The following is a 22,148-nucleotide window of genomic DNA, read 5'->3' on the forward strand; positions in this document are numbered from 1 at the left end:
TATATTATTATCTCAACATTTTTAAACAGAAAATATACAATTGTTCATATTATGTACTTTCTTTTTAAGTGAATTAATATAGTCAACAGACAATAGCTATTATGTGATATAATATGTAAGTGTGAATGTCAAAACTCACGATATGTCATTGTCAATTTAAATTAAAAAATTAAATTGTTATATTTACATATTTATTTTTACATTTAATATTAAAATAATTTTACAATTATTTTATTAAAATAACAAAATCGTTGATTACAAATTCATTTAAGTTTTAGTTGTCCGGCTTTATTTGTACATTAAAAATGTAAGGTATAGATAATGCAATGCGTAAAAAATTACAGGGTAATGGGGGCACTTTATTTATTTGAAAACTGTAAGCAGTTAATAAATTTAAAATCCGACTAATTTTAGTAATGGACGCAGAAATCTTGTGGGTCAAAATATATAAAGTTTTCAATATAAAATACCAAAAGATTATCGAAAATTACAGTATAGTTAACGGTATTAATACATAATTAAGCTAATGTATTATAATTGCTAAATTATGTATTAGAAAAGTATTATTACAATTTTGATAAAGTTATGGAACTACTGCATTCAAAGATAACGGTTTATAATATATGAAAAACATTTTTTTTTTCAAAGCCGGGTGTTGCGAAAATTGATTTTTTGGCAGAAATATCATGTATTCTACCTACATATTATTATATATGGACCTGCTTGTTTATAAAATAAACATAATATTAATATAGCCAATTCCATTGACGTTATATGAACTCATAAACTGAATCTACTTCATTGTTAAACGGCTAAGTCTACAATTTAATATTTCAGGTAGGAATAACTTTTTGTTTATTTATTGTTTAATATTGTATTGTTACGTACCTGTATTCATATATTTATTAAATACATTCATACTTATGCATATTCATATGTGTAAATATACTTACATACATACATAAAATAAAAATAATTCTAACAAAAATTTTATTCAAATCGTTTCTCATTTAAAAATAAAAATAAATTAAATTTTTTATTGTTAATGTTAATTTTTTGTTTTTTTGTTCTTTTATGGTTTTTTAAATTTATTTACTTTCTATTAAAAATTTACATAAAATATGTTCCCATTCAATACCTACATGTATGCGCATAATATGTATATTATGTATGTATGTATGTATATAATGCCGTCAACACAAAACCATACTATTTACCGTCAATACAAATAATATGTAAGTGATATTTTTTTAGTGTTACAAAACTGTGTAGTGTACATTTATTATTTACATAATTTTGTTATATTCTTGCTCTGCTGTTGAGTTTTACTACATAATTTTACTGCATAATTGTACATATTTGCTTTTTGTGAAATAAATACATACATAGTATCTGGCTGTAGAGCTATTGTTTTTGAAATTTAACTCAATTCAATATTTTGTAACAGTTCCAAGAAAATTATTTAATGTCTGTTAATTTATTTGGTGACCTATTAAAAAAACATTAAAATTGTTATAATAGTCTTGTATATTTAATAATACTTTCAGCCAATAGTAAACCTTTATTTTTATAATAATTACCTATACTTAATTATAATATATTTCCATTTAACTTGAACTGTAAAGTGTATAACAGATCACGACCGCTACCTGGATCAATGATTACTACATTTTTTTCCAAGCCTAATGGAAATTTATTACAATGGTAAAGAGTTAATGACATTTGTAAAATATTCTGTTCTCTTATATTTTGAAAAATTGAATTTTTATTAATATTGAGATTCTCGAATTATATTTGGGCTATGTACGGGTAACGGTATACGCTTAAATACCACACTCCTGCAGTTAAAGTATATTAATTCAAGAAAATCGATTTCTCAAGTTTTAACACTGATAACAACTTCAAATAAGTTTAAAACATTGTTAAATGCCTCGAATTATATAATATTATCGGTTTTACAGTTGCAGGTTCGTAATTCATATATTTTCTCATGAAAATATTAAATTAAAAGTTATTTTGTTGCCTATTTTAATTTATTCAGCATATTGTTAAATAAAAGTATTCTACTGTTGTTATAAATTAAAAGTTTTGTCGAAATTAATTTTTTGAGTTAATACCCTTTTGTCGTAAGGTTATACATGTAGGTGTGTAATTTTTTTCTATACTTTAACTTTTCTAATTTTTCAAATGTAGATTAGAATATTGTTATAATTAATATACATAAAATGTAAGACGTATTTCGATATAAATTTTTATAAAAAGAAACCAGTTCTTGGTCTACTGTCTTATCTAAAAACTTTATGGGAGACTTCACAAATAACTTCATACATATACATATACATACATATACATACATATTTACATTTTCAACAAATTATTGGAGAGTTTAAGTAGCTACTTATTATGGGAATTTAAAAAAAATTTCTATATTATTTTAGACAAAATTTTAAATTAGACAATTGGTTTTTTAAGATTTTTTGATTTTTACTGACTGCAATAAATAAATGAAGGTATGTATGTGATGGCATCAAATTTCCCATGTCGAGTTTATAGCGGAAATGGTTTTCTCTATGATAGGAAAATGTGAATAAACTATTTTTAACAACGGTCTGTCGGTTTGTATGTGTGCACAATTTTTTGTATCACAATTTTGGCTAAACTGATTTTGATGAAAATTCATATCAAAGATCACTTTGTTCATAGCCAAAAAAGAAGTTTACTTTGTACGTAGCCTTGCCAGGAAATTTAGATTTTGTCATAAAGGGAACCTATACTAAGAATTCAAAACACATTAAATTTTCATTTTTCTAGATACATATGTTAACTACAAGCTTACTGTAGCGTCCTTAAGAATTGAAAAAATGTTTCAATTATCACATAATATGATGCAACACTTTCGCTAAACCAGGAAGTATACTTTGTTAGAGACCGGTTAACTTGTTCAATAAACTTGATTAGCGATCGGTTATCACATCAAGTATTTTTCTATAATTTACTTACTTGTACAAAAACTGAATAATTCCTGCAGAAATCTGTGTCAATTATTTATACCTTTTGTTCAGCCCATACTTATTTTGTATTTACAGAAAATATTCCCATGTATGTAGGTGCATATTATGTTGTAATATTAACTTACACACATTTATATTGTGTAAGTTGTGTGATGGTAAAATTACTGTTATCAAACACAATAGTGAATAGAATTATGATAGCTCAGCCATGACGATGGTATTAAATATTTTTTAACTACAAAAAAAAATTTTTTTTTTTTAAATTTTAAATTAAATGAGACTGAAAACTTAAGAATGCAATAATTTTTTTTTTCATTTTTTTTGCCTATACAACTTCTTTTTGTGTCTGCTTTTCCTGCTTAATTCATTTTATATAAACGGGATGTTAAAAAAAAAACAACTTTTGATTTAGCTTTTCTACTTTTTTGTTGCTTTGTTTTTTTTTCCTTTCATTAAAGAATTTTTTATTATTATGATAAATTTTAAATTTATAAAATTGTTAAATATTAGTGGCTTGGCGCTACCATTGATTATACGATAATAATAATCATGATAGTATTGAGTTTTATGGTTATGATGCAACGACAAAAACAAGAATGATAATAGCAGCAGTGATGTGAGAAAAATTACATATGTATGTACATAATGTATGTAGGCACGTATATGCTCAGCTCATACCTACATATATAGCAAATCAAAGCATTTTTTATGTTTTTAGCACATTGTTGTGCGCCTATAGGTATTATGCCCATGCATATTCTACAATTTTGAGTTTACATTGTATGGTAGGTACTTAAATAAATTCTTTACAGGTTCATATATTGCATTTATCTAAATACATTATCTATGTATGAGTATATGTACATATATGTATATCTACATAACATTGTTAGCATACATTACGCTCTGTTAGTTATTTATTAATTTATATATACCAAGTGTATTGTAAAAAAAAAATATTAAATAGTTATTAATAGCGGTGTATCTTCATTTTTAACCAGCGAACAAGTGTTTTTATTTTGTTTTAAAATGGAAAACAAAAACAAAAAGATAATAAACAGCTGTTAACTTTAAAAAAATTTTTTTTTATTAATAATTTTTTTTTTTTTAATGCTACTCTCATCATTTTGTTTTTACTTTCTGAACAAATCTGAGAACCTGGTATTTAAAAGTCACTTATCTTTTGACCATACCTTGAAGAGAATGTGAAATAAAAAGTAGGAACAAAAAAAAAGTTATATACATACAATATGTATAAACAAACATATGCAAACAAATAATATGTAAGGTACTTTAAGTGTAGATATTTTACATATTATGCATAAATAATATTATGCATAAATATCAACAACAAAATTATTAATTCAATAAACACTATTAAACAGTAGTATGTTACCGTATAACTACATATGTAGTATAGGTATAATAGGGTTGTCGTTTGGGCTCTTTATTTTCGTGTACTCTGGTGCTCTACTACCCAATAAAAATCTTCGATTTAGTAAATTATGGGATATATACTAAGATAAATACATTTTTAATGAGATTATATATGAAAAAATATAAATATGCAATAAAAATTTTATAATTCACTAAATTTAAGCTGTAAATTTCAAACAAAAATTTAATTCAATCCCCAAACGTATAACATGTTAATAGGCGAATTTCCGTACTCTGTATCAATTTTTCTCACCTTTACTATAATTCCTGAAAAATAAAGAAAATTATATTTATAATTTTTAAATATGTATGTTTCTGGGCTTGTAGAGAAATTTCTAGTTTGAGAGAATTTTCAACTGAAAATAAACTACCAATAATAAAATAGTTTGGTTTTTATTTTTGTATAATTTTATTGCAGATACCATTATAACCATAAAATATTTAATATCTCAGCCTATGTAGGAAAAATTGGAACATGTTTTGAGGTTTGTTCCATCACAAAATTGCTTCGCTTTAAGGCACCATATTTTATCTCTCGAATTTTAATATGCAAATTAGTTTCTAATTGATTTTATCATTTTGTAACTCTTAGATAAACGTATTTACCTATATGTTAAAATATTCATTGAGAATATTAATGAAGTGCAAGAATTGGTATAGAATAGTATAGTATTTTTAGTATTCGAATAACGGGTTTTAAAAAATTTCCGAAAAATCAACTACTCTGTGAAATCAACTACTCTGTGTACTCTGTAAAACGGCAGCTCAGTACAACTGAAAATAAAAAATAAATTCCAATAACAAATTATTGCTTCTGGAATCCGCCGCTTTAATATTTTTTTGCCTTTTCTTTTTTATTTTACTTTCTTTGTCATTTTTTGCTTTTATTTCTTTTTCTTTTAATTTATTTTTTTGTTTTTTTTTTTATAACAAACTTTGCATTTTGATTAATTTGTGACAAACACTGTTATGAAAGTTTTGTTCTCTCTGTTGTTTGTTTTCTTTTTTATTTATTTTAATTTATTTATTAATTTAATTGTTTTGTTATATTATTAGAATATATTTTTTCTAACTCAATCTGTACGTACAAATGTACAATAGTTTGTACTGCTTGGGTTTAAATTTTTAAATAATATGTGATAAAACTAATTTCTGTTGTGCCAATGAAATAATGCAAAAGAAAAATAAAGCAAATAATTTTTAATGCAAAATAATTTATGAAGAATAAGGTAAATCCAAGTATGTAGGGTATGTACATCTGCACCTAAATATAAAAATGTACTTTTTTCAGTAAATTTATTATTTGCTTTTAATAGATGATTAGTTTTGATAGTTGTTTAGTTTACAAAGTTCTAGGCTTAATATTACTGCACACTATTTGTACTTATTTCCCCCCTCCCCTACAATATCTTAAAATTTTTCATAAAAATTTACTTTCTCTATAATTCGGAAAAAAACATTGTAGTACTACTCCTGTTAAATAAGAAAATTAATGTAAATGTGAATCTATAGTGACTAGTAATCAGAAACAGCAAAAATTAATAAGAAGCACCGTGAAGAATGATTTATAAAAGTTAGTCAGTTATAAATAATCGACTTAATCGATTTGATCTCTCTTGTTCGATATAATTTGATAAGATAAACGAGAAAAAAATGTGTTTTTTTTTTTTTTTTACTTTTTAATCTTTTTCTGTTTTTTAATAATATTTACTATCGATTTTGCATAAATTAGTTGCGAGTTGCGGCGACTACAGTTCCTTTATAGTCATATGTGTACACCATTCATATATACATACAACATATAAGACAGCAATTTTAGATTTGTTTGCCTTTTTGTTATTTTTACCGGTCATCTTATAATATTTTATCGTTTGTGTAGTTGTACATATACATACACTATACATAAATGTGCATATTATGAACACGCGACTAAATTTAATTGCTATACTGATATACTCGCTTATTTTTAAACTGACCACGATGAAGTTTTTTTTAAATTTACATAAATAGTTTTTTTTTTAGAATGGTGTATATACAATGTAGGTAAAGATATAAGCGTTTATATGAATGTGTATTATGTATGTATGTATATTGTATATTTAGTTGTATATAATTGGTATTGTGTACAAAGATGTTTTTACTTAACTGTTTTAATTAATTAATAATTCAATATTTTTTTTTATATATATTTTCTTTAGTTAAAAAACATTTCTCGCCCAACTAAATGAATCTGACAACCTGATAGGTTTTATCTGATATCTTTTGAAATTTTTTTTACGATATTGATAATAAATATTTTTTGTTGTTTTGCTGGTTTTCTTATTTTTTGATAAAGTTGATAGTAGATAATATTTAGTACACCTGTATACCAGTTGTATTGAACACAATGTATAATTGCAAAAATATCCTTGATAAAAATTTTTTTTGAAAAATAATTAAAAATTTTTTTTTTAAATTCTCATTTCAGATTAAAAATAAAAAAATTTATTCATTAAATAGTGTTGTTGGTGGACAACAACCACAAGCAAATTCAATTCGTACATTAGAACAACAAAATCCAATATCTGATAGTGAACATATTAGATATGCACCACAAGATCCATTTGCAACAGCTGATGATCAAAATAATTTAGGACGTTCTGAATTTGTACCACAGCCAACAATAAGAACAACAACAACAACAACACGTCGCCCAATAATTAATAATATTGGAATTGATTATGAAGAATTGAATAAACAACAAGCACAACATGCACATTATCAATTTGATTCATCTGTACAAGATGAAATCAATGATCATAGTCATACAAGAACAGAACAACGTGATGGTCTTAAAGTAACTGGTATGTATTCTTATAGTGATGGTTTCTTTCATCGTACCGTACATTATATTGCCGATGAAAATGGTTATAGAATTGTAAAAGAACAAGCAGAAAAAATTGGTGAAGGACCACAATTTAATGCTGATGGTGTTGCTGATGTTAAAAGTTCATTAATTGGTGGTTATTCAATTAAAATTGATGATCGTGAACGTAATCCACATTATGTTGGTTTAGGTAATGCACCACCACAATAAATATTCATGTACATAATATGTACATTTATGAACAATGCATTGCAGACGTTAATAAACTATGTTCATCTATATAATATAATTAAAAATTTATTTATAAGTGAAATTGAAATAAAATGTTAAATAAAATAATATTGCCTTCAAATCAAAAATTGTTTGAAATCACATTGTAGTTATTTTATAAATGCATTTGAATGAAATTTGAGTAAAATAAAATTAATTTACACAAATAAAACAAAATTGTTAGCCACCAGTCTGTATTTTATATTAATTTTTTTAAGGGGATACAAAAGTTAAATTGTTACTTATTTCTAGAAACAGATCATTTGCATAATATCAATTGAATCCCCACTCTTAATGGACCTTGAGACAACAAACGAAAACAATAAATTTATTAATCTTAGGTAAATAACATCTAGCGTAAACTTTAAAAATTCTCTAATTATTTAAAATAACATTTTTACCTATTGTTATTAAAAATTTTAAGCAGTATTTACGCGTAATAATTAACACTTTTGTGACCCCATATGACCTTTTATGAAACTATTTATAATTTACATATACACTTAGGAGATATTTATTTGAACATGATATTAAAAATATTGTTGTATTATGCTATTCATTAATATCCACTATTGAAAATATGGACCACAATACAAAAAATTACCTCTTTAATAACGTATGCTTAGTGTGAGTTGGCGTAGTTATAGCTGTTATTAATATAGTAGTTGTAAATGTCAATAACAAAAGAGAATAATAAAAGCGATAAAATTCAACTAGTTAATCTAACTTAGATATTTGTTCATTAATACATTTGAGATTTATATACGATTATTAGAGAAATTAGTAAATGTTCTAAATAAATGTGAACGAAAATGGAATTGCAAACGCTCATTACAGTTTTTAGTTAAATGAATTAAAAATTATTACCAATTTATTAATCAAGAATTTAAGGTAGGCAACTAACATTTCACCTTCATTTAGAGCAAAATCAAAACTTAAACTTTATTTTCTTTAAGCATTCAAATGCTCGAAAGATTCTTCATATTATACCATTATTAGTAATATAAAATACAATGAAATTTAATTAATCTTAAAGATGTATATATTTTCGTTAAAAGGTTTGCTTAATGTACATTTTATGATAATTATTTAACTATTAAGTTTTTTAAGTATTTATTATTATGCAATTAATTAAAACAATTAACTAATTGACAAATCTTACACAAGTTATTCCATATCAGTCTAGATCTCCAAAATAAATTAACCAAAATATAATTTAAATAAATCTGGAATATGTGCATATTTCCAGTTCTTAATTTTATTGAATATTCACACATAAATACCAATACTGTTAAATTCCTTTTCACATATAATTGAAATATATGGGTTGAAGTTATTATGATATTAATTAACTATTATGTCAGAAATTGTATTTATCTACTCCATTTTCATTGTAATAAATGTCCATATTTTAATCATATTGTATCACTATAAAAATTCAATTGTGGTGTAACACCAACTTGAAGACTTTGTAGAAAATTTGGTATTTTAGGTTGTGCCTGTTCTTGGGGTTCCGGTGGAGGTTGTGGTTGAGATGCTCTTTCAACTTTTTCATGTAATTGTAAATGGATATCTAAAGTTTCTTGCTTCGCAAAATCAAGTTTGCATTTTGGACATGGAAATTTACCGTCACGATGAATTTTTTCATGACGCAGCAGCTAAAATGTGAAAAGAAAAATATATGTAAGTACGGATGTACAAAATAAAATTATTTAATCTTCAACCTTATCCTTCCTATTAAAACGTTTGCCACAAAAAATGCATGCAAACGGTTTCTGTCCTGAATGAATAACAACATGACGCTGAAGTTCTCTTTTTCTAGTAAAAGCTTTGGTACATATTGAGCAAATGTGAATGCCACTACGCTTTGATTTTTCAATAGGCTCAGTTTTTATTTTCGGTTGCTGCTGCTGTTGTGGAGGAAGTTGAATTTTATATTGTGAGCCAAGATTCATGTTAACAATATTCTGTATTGGAGGTGGAGGTGGCATCATTATATTTCCAATTGATATTGGTTGTATATGCTGAAGATCTGTAACTTGTTGCATGTGGGAATGTTGCAATTGATTGCCAGATAATAAGAATTGCTGTTGTTGCGCAAATGGCAATTTATTTTGAAAATGCTGTTGTTGTTGGTGTAAGAAATCATTCGTTCGATTTTCATAATTCATACCCAAATTATTAAGATTTGTGTTCATAATGGAATTTGTATTAATATTATTTCTATTATTGAATTGATCGAGCGAAACTACCATATTTTCATTTAATAAATCAATGCCGTCTTTAATTAGCATATTACTGTTATTAATTTGAGAAACATTCATATCGTTACCAAAATTTGAAAGACTAATCGGCCTATTTATTGATGAAATATTTCCGAATTGTCCAGGATCGCTTTGATTTAGTCTTATGTTGATAGCATCGGCAGCTTCTTTTTTTAGATGCATTTTGAGATGACTTTGTAATTTATCTTTGCGATTAAAGCTAGCATCACATTTTTGACATTTAAACGGTTTATCAATACCATTGTGTATTCGTTGATGCTTTTCTAATTCGGCACTCGAAGTGAAAGATCTTGGGCATTTTTGACAAACGAATGGTTTAAGACCGGTATGTATTCGCATATGCTTTGTTAAATTGGTGTTCCTTGAAAAACTTTTACTACAAACTGAACATGAGAACGGTCTTATACCAGTATGAACAATTGCATGCTTCTTGAGATCAGAACGTCGACCAAAACCTTTACTACAAACAACACAGATGTAAGGTTTGTCATTATGATTATCTTTGACATGATTAATTAATGTTTGCCTGTCAGGACACCTAAATGCACAATATGTACATGTATGAGGAGCATTTTCATCATGATGCCTTTCATGTTCTGCACATTCAGTTGCTCCTAAAAACAAATTTAAATTTCATTTCTTTTTAATAATTTGAAAATATACCAATAAAAGCCATATCACAATATTGACACAGGAATGCATTACGGTTTTCTAATTCTACATCGATAGCCTCAATGTCATGGTCATTATTATTTGTATTGTTATTAGAGACTTCAACTATTGTATCTACTCTTGTCACAGGTTCAGTGTTAGACACTTGCACGGGTTGTGGTGTACTCCGTGAAGTTGGTGTTGTATATTCACTTTCTGAAAAACTATCATCAGAACTTTCATAGTCCTGATTTGGATCAATCACAACCACTTCACAATCGTCATCTGGTAATATCTCTGTATAATTACTATTTGATTTTCCACCAGAATCAGATCCTTGAGATTTATTATGTTGAATTTTTGTACCTAACGCTCCAGCAGTGCAAATTAAAGCTTGTAGTTTAGCTTCACATTTTTGAACACTGTTATAGTAACTAGTGAATGTCTCTGTAAAATTAAAACAATCCTGACAAATTTTGTTTGGTAAACCATCTTCCCGAGCAATCTAAAAACATAAACAAATAACAAAACAATTTCGGATAATTATAATTAATGTCATCTAGTGTCAAATTTTGTTTTTTTTTATTGTGAAAGCTGCCAGTGCAGCAAAAAGAAAACAACAAAAATAAATGTTCGAAAATTAAGCTATGTTTGTTGATCGACAATGTAGATTGAAAGTTCAACATGTAGTTTGTTAAGTTTCAAAAGAATTGAAATAAAATAATAATGTATTACGTCATTTGTAGCAATTGATTGAATGTTTTTGGAAAGAGAAAAATGTAAAAAATTTGAAATTTTCATTCACAATAATAAGTAGGCCAACCAATAACATTTCCATATAAGTAAGAAGAACGAATAAATCCAGTATTAATTCATATGTATGTATGTATATGTAAAACAAAGAAAAATTATTTTATTAAGTTTTTATCTTACACCATTAATACATCAGCCAGTGTTCTAAATGTGTTAATACAATTTTCAATTCGACAAATCTATTAAAACTCTTAAATAAAAAAATATTCCACTTTAATATGTGAAATATTTCTTCGAAATGCCATCAAAACTAATACTACACCTTAGTGTTGACTAGCATCATTATCACATTTGTTGTATAAAAATAAAATCAATTCACTTAAATATTTCCATTTTGAATTGTGAACTCTTGAATGGAAAAATCAATTCTATTTTTCCACTTATTTGATTACTAGTAGCTAAAGATTATCAGGTTGGTTTTTTCTCGATTGTGAACAGGGAAAATTTTCAAAATTAAAAATAATGGTAGCACTGTTAACTTAAACATCAATTTTGACAACTGACAGCTACTATACTGAACTGGAAAAATACTTGAAAATGGCGCAGTAAAATTATTTTCACCTTTCCCTCTTCCCTTCTTTTCTAAATTTTAATAATACTTAATAAATTAAGTATCCATGTTTAATTAAATATTCAAATATAAAAACTTACTTTTACTTGATAATACAAGAAAATCCTTTCAATTAATGGAATTCTATCAAACTCTGTACATTCAAATATTTCTTGCATATTTTCTTCGGACCGCAAACACAATCGGCAAACATTTTGGATGTTTTCAATAAAACTTAATTCAACCATATTTGATTTGTTATCGGCAATTTTATTATTTGTGATGCACTAAAATTAAAGAAGATTTTAAATAAATTGTAACGAATAAAAATTGTTACAAGAGAATAAGAAGTTGAAATAAAAAAAATTAATATTTTCAAAAGAAATTGTGAAAATATTTAAAGTATGTATTATAGAAACATACCCATTTAAAGAATAGATAGATGATGCCCACTAGGAATACAACTACAAACTGAATGAGGTATTCGTTGTGAAGCAAAACTCTATACTTGTCAGATTTAACCTTATTGCTATGAAAATGAAATATAAAATTTTTTCCTTAAAAAGTGTTAGTGAGTATTGATCAAATTTAAATTTTTTTTTTCTGTACCACCAATTGTTAGCCAAAACTAATATTAAAATAAATTTTAATAGGACAATTATCTATTTATAGAATAGAAGATGAAATCTTTTCCAAGGTTTCTGGAAAGATGCTGATATGGTTAAAAAAATTTTACTATTTCTTTTTTAAGGATATTTGAGTGGAACTAAAAGGATTTTTACTTTTTAGGTATAAAAATTTAACACAAATTTCTATAAAATTTCATAGAAATAAATAAGAATAACCTACCAACCAGAAATACAAAAAAGAGTAATACTTTGGAAAAAAATCAGGGATGAAGTGTTAAAGCGATGTTCTCATATGTAGCTAGATATGTTCATAGTAGTAGTACCCAACTATCGAGGAACATGAAATGTTTTCAATATGATAATATGCATTCACCTTCCCACGTCTTTATAACATTTTAAAGATAATGAAAGCAGATATAAATAATATTTGATGTCGAAAATTTACAAAACTTATTAGCTAACACAACAAATTATAGATTTTAACACATTTGGAATTTCTGTAATATAAAAAGAGATAACGTAGTCCTGTAATTTAACCACCAAATGCAACATATCTTTACATATTATATAATAGTTAATAATTACTTATAAAATACTTTAGCTTATGTAGGTTTCTGTTATTTTGCAATAATAACTAATAATATTCGAACAGAAGCTCTTAATACCAAATAAAGTGTAACAAATCGAACTTCTCTACACAAAACTAGAGCTTGCTACTGAAATAGCAAGGGTAGGTGCCTACATTCTTTTCTAAAGTATGTTGGTTATAGCGCTTCAATTAGGTTATCATAAAACAATATTAAATTTAATTGGTATTGATATTTTTATTATAGAATCTTAAAATAAATTTTATTAAAAATAAATTGAAGCGACAAACTCAGTTATTGTTAGGGAGGAATTAGGAAATATCGGTAATTATTTTGGGTAGAATTAGAACCAAATAGGCTTGGATCTAAGGATTTGAATTTAATTTCAAAATTCTCACCTACTGCTATTGCTATGTAATAGTATTAATATTATTGATCAACCATATTATTTACTTAAACAAATTGATGTTTAGGCGGATGAATTTCCTAAAGAATTTTGAAAAATTTATATTCTAGTTGGAAATTCTTAAGATTAAAATTAATATTTTACATAAAATTACACGAAACATAAACGAAATTGGGTTTAGCCAAAATTTTAATGATTTTTTTAATGCAATTCAAAAGTACATATATTTTTCATTTATCCTCATTTGGTTAATTTTTTTAATTTATTTAATTCCTTATTTTTCATTAAAATTAAAAAAAAAATCAATTGTATTTTATAAATTAAGGAACTTTGGCAAGACTTTTATTAAACACGGCGAATATATTGAGTGTTGTCTTTGCTAAATTTTGAATGTGGTGCAATAAAAATAGGAAGTATGTAAAAAAATTAACAAAAATTGAATTTAAAGAAGCTAGGTAATTCGTAATGTGGTTTTAGGCTAAGATAAGCGGAATATTGTGGAATTCATTTATGGTTGTTTTATTAGACAACGTGAAATAAGGTTGCAGCTTAAATTACCTTATGGTTTGTGAACTAATTTTATGAAACTTATTATATGATATGAAACTAATTTATGAAATATCTGAAATTGAAATTAATGGTTCTGTTCTAGAATAAATTAAATTTTGGTTTAAAATTGTCAAATAGGACCCGTACTAGAAAAATAGTATAGTTTTTTTTTTAAAAATCTAGATGTCGCATTAATAGGATTATAGGAATAAAGTGAGCATATTAAATTTTTTTACTAAATAAAATATACTAGGATGGCAGATGCAGTTTTTTTAATCTGATTAATTGAATATTAATTGGTTTTTTAGTTAATTTTAAAATAATTTGCTACAATTAACACTTCACCTTAGTTTTCAAATAGCAAGTAACATCATAAAATAACTGTTTATATTTAGTTAAGTTTATACCGTTAATAATTTTATAGAGTACAGAATGTATTCAATTTAACAGTTTGTATGTCACCTGAAGTTTTTATAAAATGTTTCACGCCAAAACTAATTTTATTTTAAACCATTGTAATTTTATTTTTTAAATAATTTACATAGTTATAATTTCTTTTTTTCATATTTATTAAAAAATTAAAAAAAAAAATTTTTTTCTATTTTATATTTTTCAGCACATTTGAAAAGTATTTAAAAAATTTTAATTTAAATTTGCAATTCAAACAAAAACAAATGGAAAAAGACAAAAATTAAAAATAAACCTTTCCCACCAACTTTCAATAAAGTTTTTTTTTTTTTTTGATATTATGAAAAATTGAAAAATTAACAATTTAACAAAGTAAAACCAGTAAAACTTTATCGTGTGTGTGAATAATGAAGTTGAATAGTTTCTGAAATATTAGAGTACGGGTAAGAATTTTTATAATATTTAAACATTAACTTATATTTGATAATTTAAAATATATTTTTTTTAGGTAATTAAATTCAAACATGAAAATTTTTAATAATGTTACATTAGGATTTTTAAAAAAGTGGATAATGTGAAAATCATACCTAAGGCTGCTGAAGTTTTACAGCAAGTTTCACATTTACAGAACAAAGAAAATTTTTGGAGTAATTAAAAAAGAATAGAATATGACCAACATTTTTGTAAGGAAAATGTGAAGGAAGAAGATAAAAAGAAATGAGAAAAGGAGGAGGAGGAAATCCAAAATTTTTGGAACATTTAAAATTTTTATTATGATAATTATGTACTATTATTGCCCATATTAATTTACAATTGTAATTAAATAGCACATAACATTAATATTAATTAACTTATTATTAAAAATTAAAAGGTTTAATATTTACAAAATAAATTGTTAAGTAATACTATTCAACTCTGTGCAAAAGATTCTTAATAACATGAAGTTGTTTGTTATACAGACTAATTTTATTTACAAATTTAAAAAAAAAAATCTATAGTTTCTATTAAAAATAATTAATTTTTATGCAACATTAAATATTTATATTAATTATAACTTTAGCAATTTATTTTATAGATACTTAAAAGGATTTTCTATTTAAATTCTCCATATTATATTCTAATTTAAATTGAAATCACTTTGAAATTTTGTAAAACATTTAGAACTAAATGAAAACACATATTGTTATTTTCTTTAAAATTTAAAAAAATTTTAAAACTATTAAAATCATAATAAAAATAAGATTTAATTTTTAATATTTACAAAATAATCCATGTGGAGAAGAAAATCTATTTTTATATTAATTATGGGAGCAACAATTATTATTATTATTATTGGCCCCATTAATAATATTATACATGTATGGTAGTTACATATTACATATAGATAGTAGATTAAATTTAATTTTTATTAAAACTTAATTTAATTTAATTATGTGTAGATTATTCAAAATGATTTTTAATTATTAATAAATGCTATAATCTGTCTATTCAAAAGGGTTCAAATTATAAATATGTAATATTGATACTGCAATTCATAAAAATTTTGATATAACAATTTTCTAGAGATCATAATAATTAATTTGAAGCGTTTTTTAAATAAGCTCAATTGAGATTTTAAAGGGTAGTCTAAAGGATATTCTATTTTAAATTTTGTACTAGGTTTATGCAAATTTCAACATAATAATTTGAGAAATTGAATTAATTTTCTAATTTTCTAATCAAAATGTTGAGCTGCAGTATATCAATTTTTTTTAATTGAAATTCAAAGCTTTCGATTAATTATTAGCAATTTTAAATTTTTATAAAATTATTTGATTTTTTAAATTATTAAACTAATAGAGTTCTATATTAGTCTAATGGGAATTTTTTTGTCAGTTTTCTCCCATATAATTTAAAAGAAGAATATTTTTGCAGACATTGCATTAGCATTAAATAGTTGATGTTCATTTTAGGGTCGGGTTCATGCAATTTCTCTTTGTATATCGAGAAAATCAAAAAACCTTACAAAAAAAATAAATTGTCTATGTTAACTGCACACAATTTGTAAATCCATAGCTTAGATGCATAGGTACCATTTCTTTGTTTTGTATCTAATATCCTCATTATAAAAAAATTTTAAGTATTAACGCATAAGGAGTCAAGAAATAATAATATAAAAAACAAAGAAGTAAAAAACAAGAAATGAAAATGTTTTTAATAGAATTTAGTTTTATGGAATTTTTAAGGGGTATGTACAGACATTAGACAAAATATTAATAAAAATCTGGGTTAAGTTAAAAAATTTTTTTTTGATATCAACCAAAAATTCATTCCCCAAAAAGACTCTTTTTTATTTAAAATTTTTTTTATTTAAAACTCTTTTATTATACCCTTAAAGTCCTGATAATCAGGAGACTTTTATAGAATGTCGTTTTGTTTTCATATGTATTTTTATTTAAGCTATATTTATAGATATTAGAAAATACTGTTGCCCTCTTCACTATTTTCCATGAATTTTCTGTACCAATAATATAAAATGAAATTTACTTAACACCTTGATATCTTTAATCTTGTTAAATAAATAAAAACCAAATGATATAATCGAGGAAAAACGAAATTTTGTCTATTTACTACAAATACTAAGAATCATAACATTTTCGTGGTCTTTGAAATTTTTTTTTGAGTTTAGAATATTTTTCACTATAATATATGATGGATGCAAAATATAAATATTCTAAAAACAAAGCATGAAAAGTCTTACTTTCCCGAATATACTCATTTATTTAAAGCTAACCGGTGATAATATATAAATAAGCCTTATCATTGAATCTCTTCTGTTCTTGGTAAGAAAGCCCAGCCCTTCTAATGGTTTACTTATATATAAGTAAATTGTTTTACATATTATTAATGAACTATTCGTTGCACTTTACCACTAAGTATAGCACCAAATCAATTAAGAAATTTCTAATAATTCTAAATTCTTCAAAGAAATTTTTTAAAGGCAGCAAGGAGCTTATATACACAGTTTTATTAAACAAATATTAAAGAATTACAAAAAAAAAAACAAAAAATAAGAAAAATATGAAATGATGAAACATCAAAATGTGAAAGATCAAAATGAGAGCAATAAAAAATCAAGAAGAAAAACAATAAAAACAAAAACAACAAAAAATTAAGGATCTTTTTTTTTTACTATAAAAATTTGTCTTACAACCTATAAAATAAAAATAAATAAATAAATAAAAAAAAAAATAATAACCCTTTTATTTTTATGGACATGATAACGACCTCATTTTCTTTTACTATATTTTTATATATAACGGTATTTATAAAATTTGTATGAATGTATTAGTGTATGTTTGTATGAAATCATATAAATTTTGTATATAACGCTTGTAAAATATTTTTTAATATTAACTTGGTTTTTATATTTTCTTAAAGATCTGACCATCACTACCAGAAAGATAGGAAGAGAGAGACAGAGAGAGAGAGAGAGATAGAAAACAAGAATAATTTTAAAAGGAAGTGTATACGTTGAATTTGTTTGTGTTTGTTTGTGTATGTGTAAAATTACATATAGAGTCCTTGTGTGCATGAAAACAAAATGAAACAATGAAAATGTAAAAATATTTAGAATTTTAAAAGTGTGAAATATCCTTTCCTATAACAATGTATGCATGTATGTATGTGTGTATGAATAAACGTTATAATATTAAAATTACAGGTTTTATACTCCTTAGTAATATTATTCTAATTTTTTTTTTGTTTCAATTTCATATTCCTGCTGGAGAATTCTTACTATTATCCTTTATATAAGACTTAAAGGGTAAAGAAAGGGATAAAAATAAAAAAACATTATTTAAGATTTATTTTTCCTTATTTTAATGATAATAGTCTTTTGATTTTTTTTCTCTTTTTTTTTTGAAGTTCTAGGTACATTAAAATAGAATCATTGTAAAATTTTTGTTTTATAGGGGCAATCTTATTGCATTAATAACAATGCAAGAATGTATATTACAAAATAATGTTTTGAGAAATTATTTTAAATGGTGTTCACCGAATAAACACGTTATTCCTAAGATTATTGACCAAGCTGATTAATTTTTCATGAAATTAAAAATATGTTTGAAGAAAATCAACGTGCATTTAAAAAAAAAAAAAACAATAACAAATAAAAGGAAATTAGTTCAAAACTTTAATTTTGCGTTCCTAAGATTTGGAAAAATTTGGGAACGCATTCAAGAAAATATTTAATGAGCTTTATATTATGTAAAAAAAAAGGGAAATTAACAAAGATTGTTTCAGTTTCAAGTGAATTTTTGGATTTTAATATCTCGTAATGGAAGAAAATTGAATGATCCTTATTAAAAATCAATTAAATAGAGTTCAAATTGTATCAAATATCTAAGATGCCGAATCATTTAAAAATAAAATGTAAATTACTATTAATATTATCTTAATTTATATTTTATTAAATAATTTGTACTATTAGAATGCTAATTTTGTGATCCTGTTTTGGGAATCATCATATTGAATATCGGACTGTATGAACCAAACTCTGTATGGCGACCAGTTTTATTCAAAATGATTTGCCAGTATATAGTCGACCAGAAAATGGAAATTAATACCAGAGCCAAGCAAAATATAATGATAATGAAACAGACTCAAAAATATATATGCAGTCTATTCTGGATGCTGCAAACTATTTCTTATTTATACCCATTACTTACAGTTTAAGATCATTAAGAAAAAATTTCTAATTTTTTCAATATGCAATTTTCAGGAAAATAATCAACTGTTCTGGTTAATTTTTTAAGAAATATTTTCTGGTTCAAATTTCTGATTTATCTTTAAATAAAATTTTTTCGTATGTATACTTCAATACAATTGAAAATAATTTTCATATACATTTCATCAAAATTATCCTTGAAATTGAAATTACAAAAATTTTCATTTTAATTGTTTTTTTTTTCCATATATAATATTATGAAATGTTCATTAACAATATCATTCAAAAAGGAATATGAAACCCATATGTTTGTCTGCAGTATAAAAATAAAATAATATGCTTATTACGAAAAAAAAAAATAAATGAAAAATAATTACAGCATTCGTTGTAATTAATAAAACAATTAAATGTAATGCATATATGAAGTATTCAATTCTTATATATATTTCGAATATTATTAAGTAAAACAGAAATTTTTATTCGCAATTTAACCGCATTATCAAGGGCAACACTTAATTTATTAAATTGCCAGCGAATTAAGGATAAAAATAAAAATATAACAAAAAAAAAAACAAGAAAAAACACAAGAAGAAAATGAAAGTGTTCAGTGTTCTGTTTTTGCTTTTATTATTTTTTAACCTCTTTCCGAAAAACCATAATTACCATTACACCAATGCCCACTATACATACAACTACTATTAACACACAACAAAAAACAAAACAAAAGAGAGAAAAAATATTATGAGAAAATAATTTATTTATTTATTTTTTTTGATTTTATTTTAAATAAAAGAATTTTTATGGTTAATTTACAAGTAATTTTCGCATTGTTTTAAAAAATGTAGAATTGTTTTTTTTGTTTTTTTAAAATATTTTATGTAGAGATATGGCAATATTATATTTTATCCTTATTTTATACACAACATTAATTTATTATTATTATTATTATTATTTTTATCACTCTCTCCTTTAATGTCCTTTACATATAATATTTTTATTTATAACAGAAAATATTATTATTGTATACAAAATATTATTATTAAAAAATTTGTTGTTGCTTTTACTATTAAAATTTTAACAAAATACACACTTGCCAACACACCTATACGAGTACAACATCACTATAAAAAAATGAATAAATAAAATTGTATTTTAAAATAAAAATGAAGGAATTTAAAAAAAAAAAATTTATTATTTAAAAAATAATATTATAAAATAAAAAAAATAAAAATTAATGAAAAAAATAATTTAAAAATAAAAATTACACAACATCTTGTTTATTTTTCAGTGGTGTGAAACTAAGAAATCAAATACATAAGTATATTATGAGCAAATTCAAACAAAATCGGTTGCATTTCATACAAATCGAATCCAACATGTTGTTCATGTTGAACCGTGACCGAAGATTTCATTGGATAATTTTGAATAATCTTGGTTTGCAATTCAAATTTTGAATCCAACATGATTATCATACAACGAACTTTGGACATAAATAGCACCAATTAACCCTGAATGATCTTGTTTAATTTTCATAAATGTTGTATTCAACATATATATATGTTTTATACTGAAAAGCTAGCAAAAGTTTGCTAGACGGTATTGATTGGATTTACATCATACATGATAACAGACAGATATTGGTTAAATTTACAACATTTCGAATCGAACCTGGCTGTCCATACTTAAAATAAGTTTCATTGGATAAAAAGACAATATTGGTTGGATTTACTGCATTTCGAATTGCAAAATGCTTGTTCATACTGAACACAAGTCTTTCGTTAGATAAACCTAAATAATTTTGTTCGAATTTCATACATCTTAAATCGAACTTATTAATCATACTAAATTACATTCATAAAAGTTTGAACAATCTTTTTTTCATTTCATAAATCTTATAATACACAAGAGGTTGTTCATTGGATAACGGTAAATAATCTGACTGCATTTCATACACTACATAAGAATAACATGAGACATCGAATATAAATCTTATTGACTAAGTGTAATTAAAATATTTTTTGAATTTTAAACAATTTAATTATAAATGTGATTCAACAGAGCAGACAATGTTTGATGTCAAACATGTATGTGAAAAACTGAATTCATTACTGAACTAAAAAGAAAAAAAAATAAGATTTTTCTGAATTAGAAAATTTTTATTTACTAATAAATAAATTTTTTTTTTGAGAATAAGAATAAAAATATTCCACAATATTTATTCATATAGATAACGCAAATGAAATTCTCATAAAATAAAGTATTTTATGTGTCTGGAAGAAATTTACTTAATATGGGCATGCATATACATATGTATGTGCATGAATGTATATATAATTATGTGCTTCAATTTAATTTAATGTTTAAAATAATCTTTATGTTAAGATATTTTATTATTACTTAGTTATGCATACAAAATTATAACAGTTTATATTTTCAGAATTAAATGATTATAAATAAAAAAATGGTTTGGGTTTTTGATAAAATTATGCGTTTAGAAAATTCAAAGGATGATCACGCATACTAAATGTTAAAGTGTATAGTAGATAATATCGTATTTAGTTATAATTATGTAATAGTCGTTGTAGTATAATAGTTATCTGGATGCCTCGTCGGACAGCCGCTACTGTGATATATAATTTTTAATTTTAAGGTCTCGCTATATGCTAATATATTATTTTTATTAAGTAAGTAGTTAGCTTAATAATCCTCTATCTCTTCCAGTTTAAAATTTTCTTGGACTAGCGTACATATAAGCTTGTTTAAGAAGTCATCGTGTAGACATTCTCCAAAAAACGTGAAATATTCAAGATTGAAGATATCATTTGTTTCACTGACATATAACATTTAAAATGAGTCTTAAAAGCTGACTATATAAGTGTAATATGTGCCCAATAAAAGTTTTTCTAAATTCAAAATTCGATTAATCATAACAAGTTTTATTACATTTCCATGTATAAGGGCAACCTGTGCAATTATGC

The 22,148-nt window shown here is 24.3% G+C and overlaps 2 protein-coding genes across 3 annotated transcripts; one reads left to right on the plus strand and one right to left on the minus strand.

The window, feature by feature from the left end:
* The first annotated feature begins 6,089 nt into the window (after window positions 1–6,089).
* LOC129618625 (uncharacterized) lies at window positions 6,090–7,572 on the plus strand. 2 transcript variants are annotated; one of them, XM_055533474.1, is made up of 2 exons: window positions 6,090–6,530; window positions 6,916–7,572. In XM_055533474.1, exons 1-2 carry the CDS (start codon window positions 6,516–6,518, stop codon window positions 7,522–7,524), a joined length of 624 nt encoding a protein of 207 aa, XP_055389449.1. In that variant the 5' UTR covers window positions 6,090–6,515; the 3' UTR covers window positions 7,525–7,572. The 2 variants fall into 2 exon arrangements, with proteins under 2 accessions (XP_055389449.1, XP_055389450.1); XM_055533475.1 differs by having other exon boundaries at window positions 6,090–6,526.
* Window positions 7,573–8,678: 1,106 nt separating this feature from the next.
* On the minus strand, window positions 8,679–12,367 carry LOC129618588 (zinc finger protein 271-like). The gene is made up of 5 exons (XM_055533424.1): window positions 12,307–12,367; window positions 11,985–12,170; window positions 10,533–11,025; window positions 9,309–10,483; window positions 8,679–9,242 (listed from the first exon to the last, which is right to left on the minus strand). Exons 2-5 carry the CDS (start codon window positions 12,129–12,131, stop codon window positions 9,000–9,002), a joined length of 2,058 nt encoding a protein of 685 aa, XP_055389399.1. The 5' UTR covers window positions 12,132–12,170; window positions 12,307–12,367; the 3' UTR covers window positions 8,679–8,999.
* Between the last annotated feature and the right edge of the window lie 9,781 nt (window positions 12,368–22,148).

Source organism: Condylostylus longicornis, unplaced genomic scaffold, assembly GCF_029603195.1.
Source record: "Condylostylus longicornis isolate FDR11 unplaced genomic scaffold, ASM2960319v2 ptg000009l, whole genome shotgun sequence".
Lineage (NCBI taxonomy): Eukaryota > Metazoa > Arthropoda > Insecta > Diptera > Dolichopodidae > Condylostylus > Condylostylus longicornis.

Coding starts and splice junctions, on each gene's coding strand:
- LOC129618588 (XM_055533424.1), bottom strand. CDS start 12,131: ATGGTTGAATTAAGTTTTATTGAAAACATCCAAAATGTTTGCCGATTG. Junction 10,484..10,532: donor TTGTGATATGGCTTTTATTG/GTATATTTTCAA, acceptor ATTTGTTTTTAG/GAGCAACTGAATGTGCAGAA. Junction 9,243..9,308: donor GTTTTAATAGGAAGGATAAG/GTTGAAGATTAA, acceptor TTCACATTTTAG/CTGCTGCGTCATGAAAAAAT.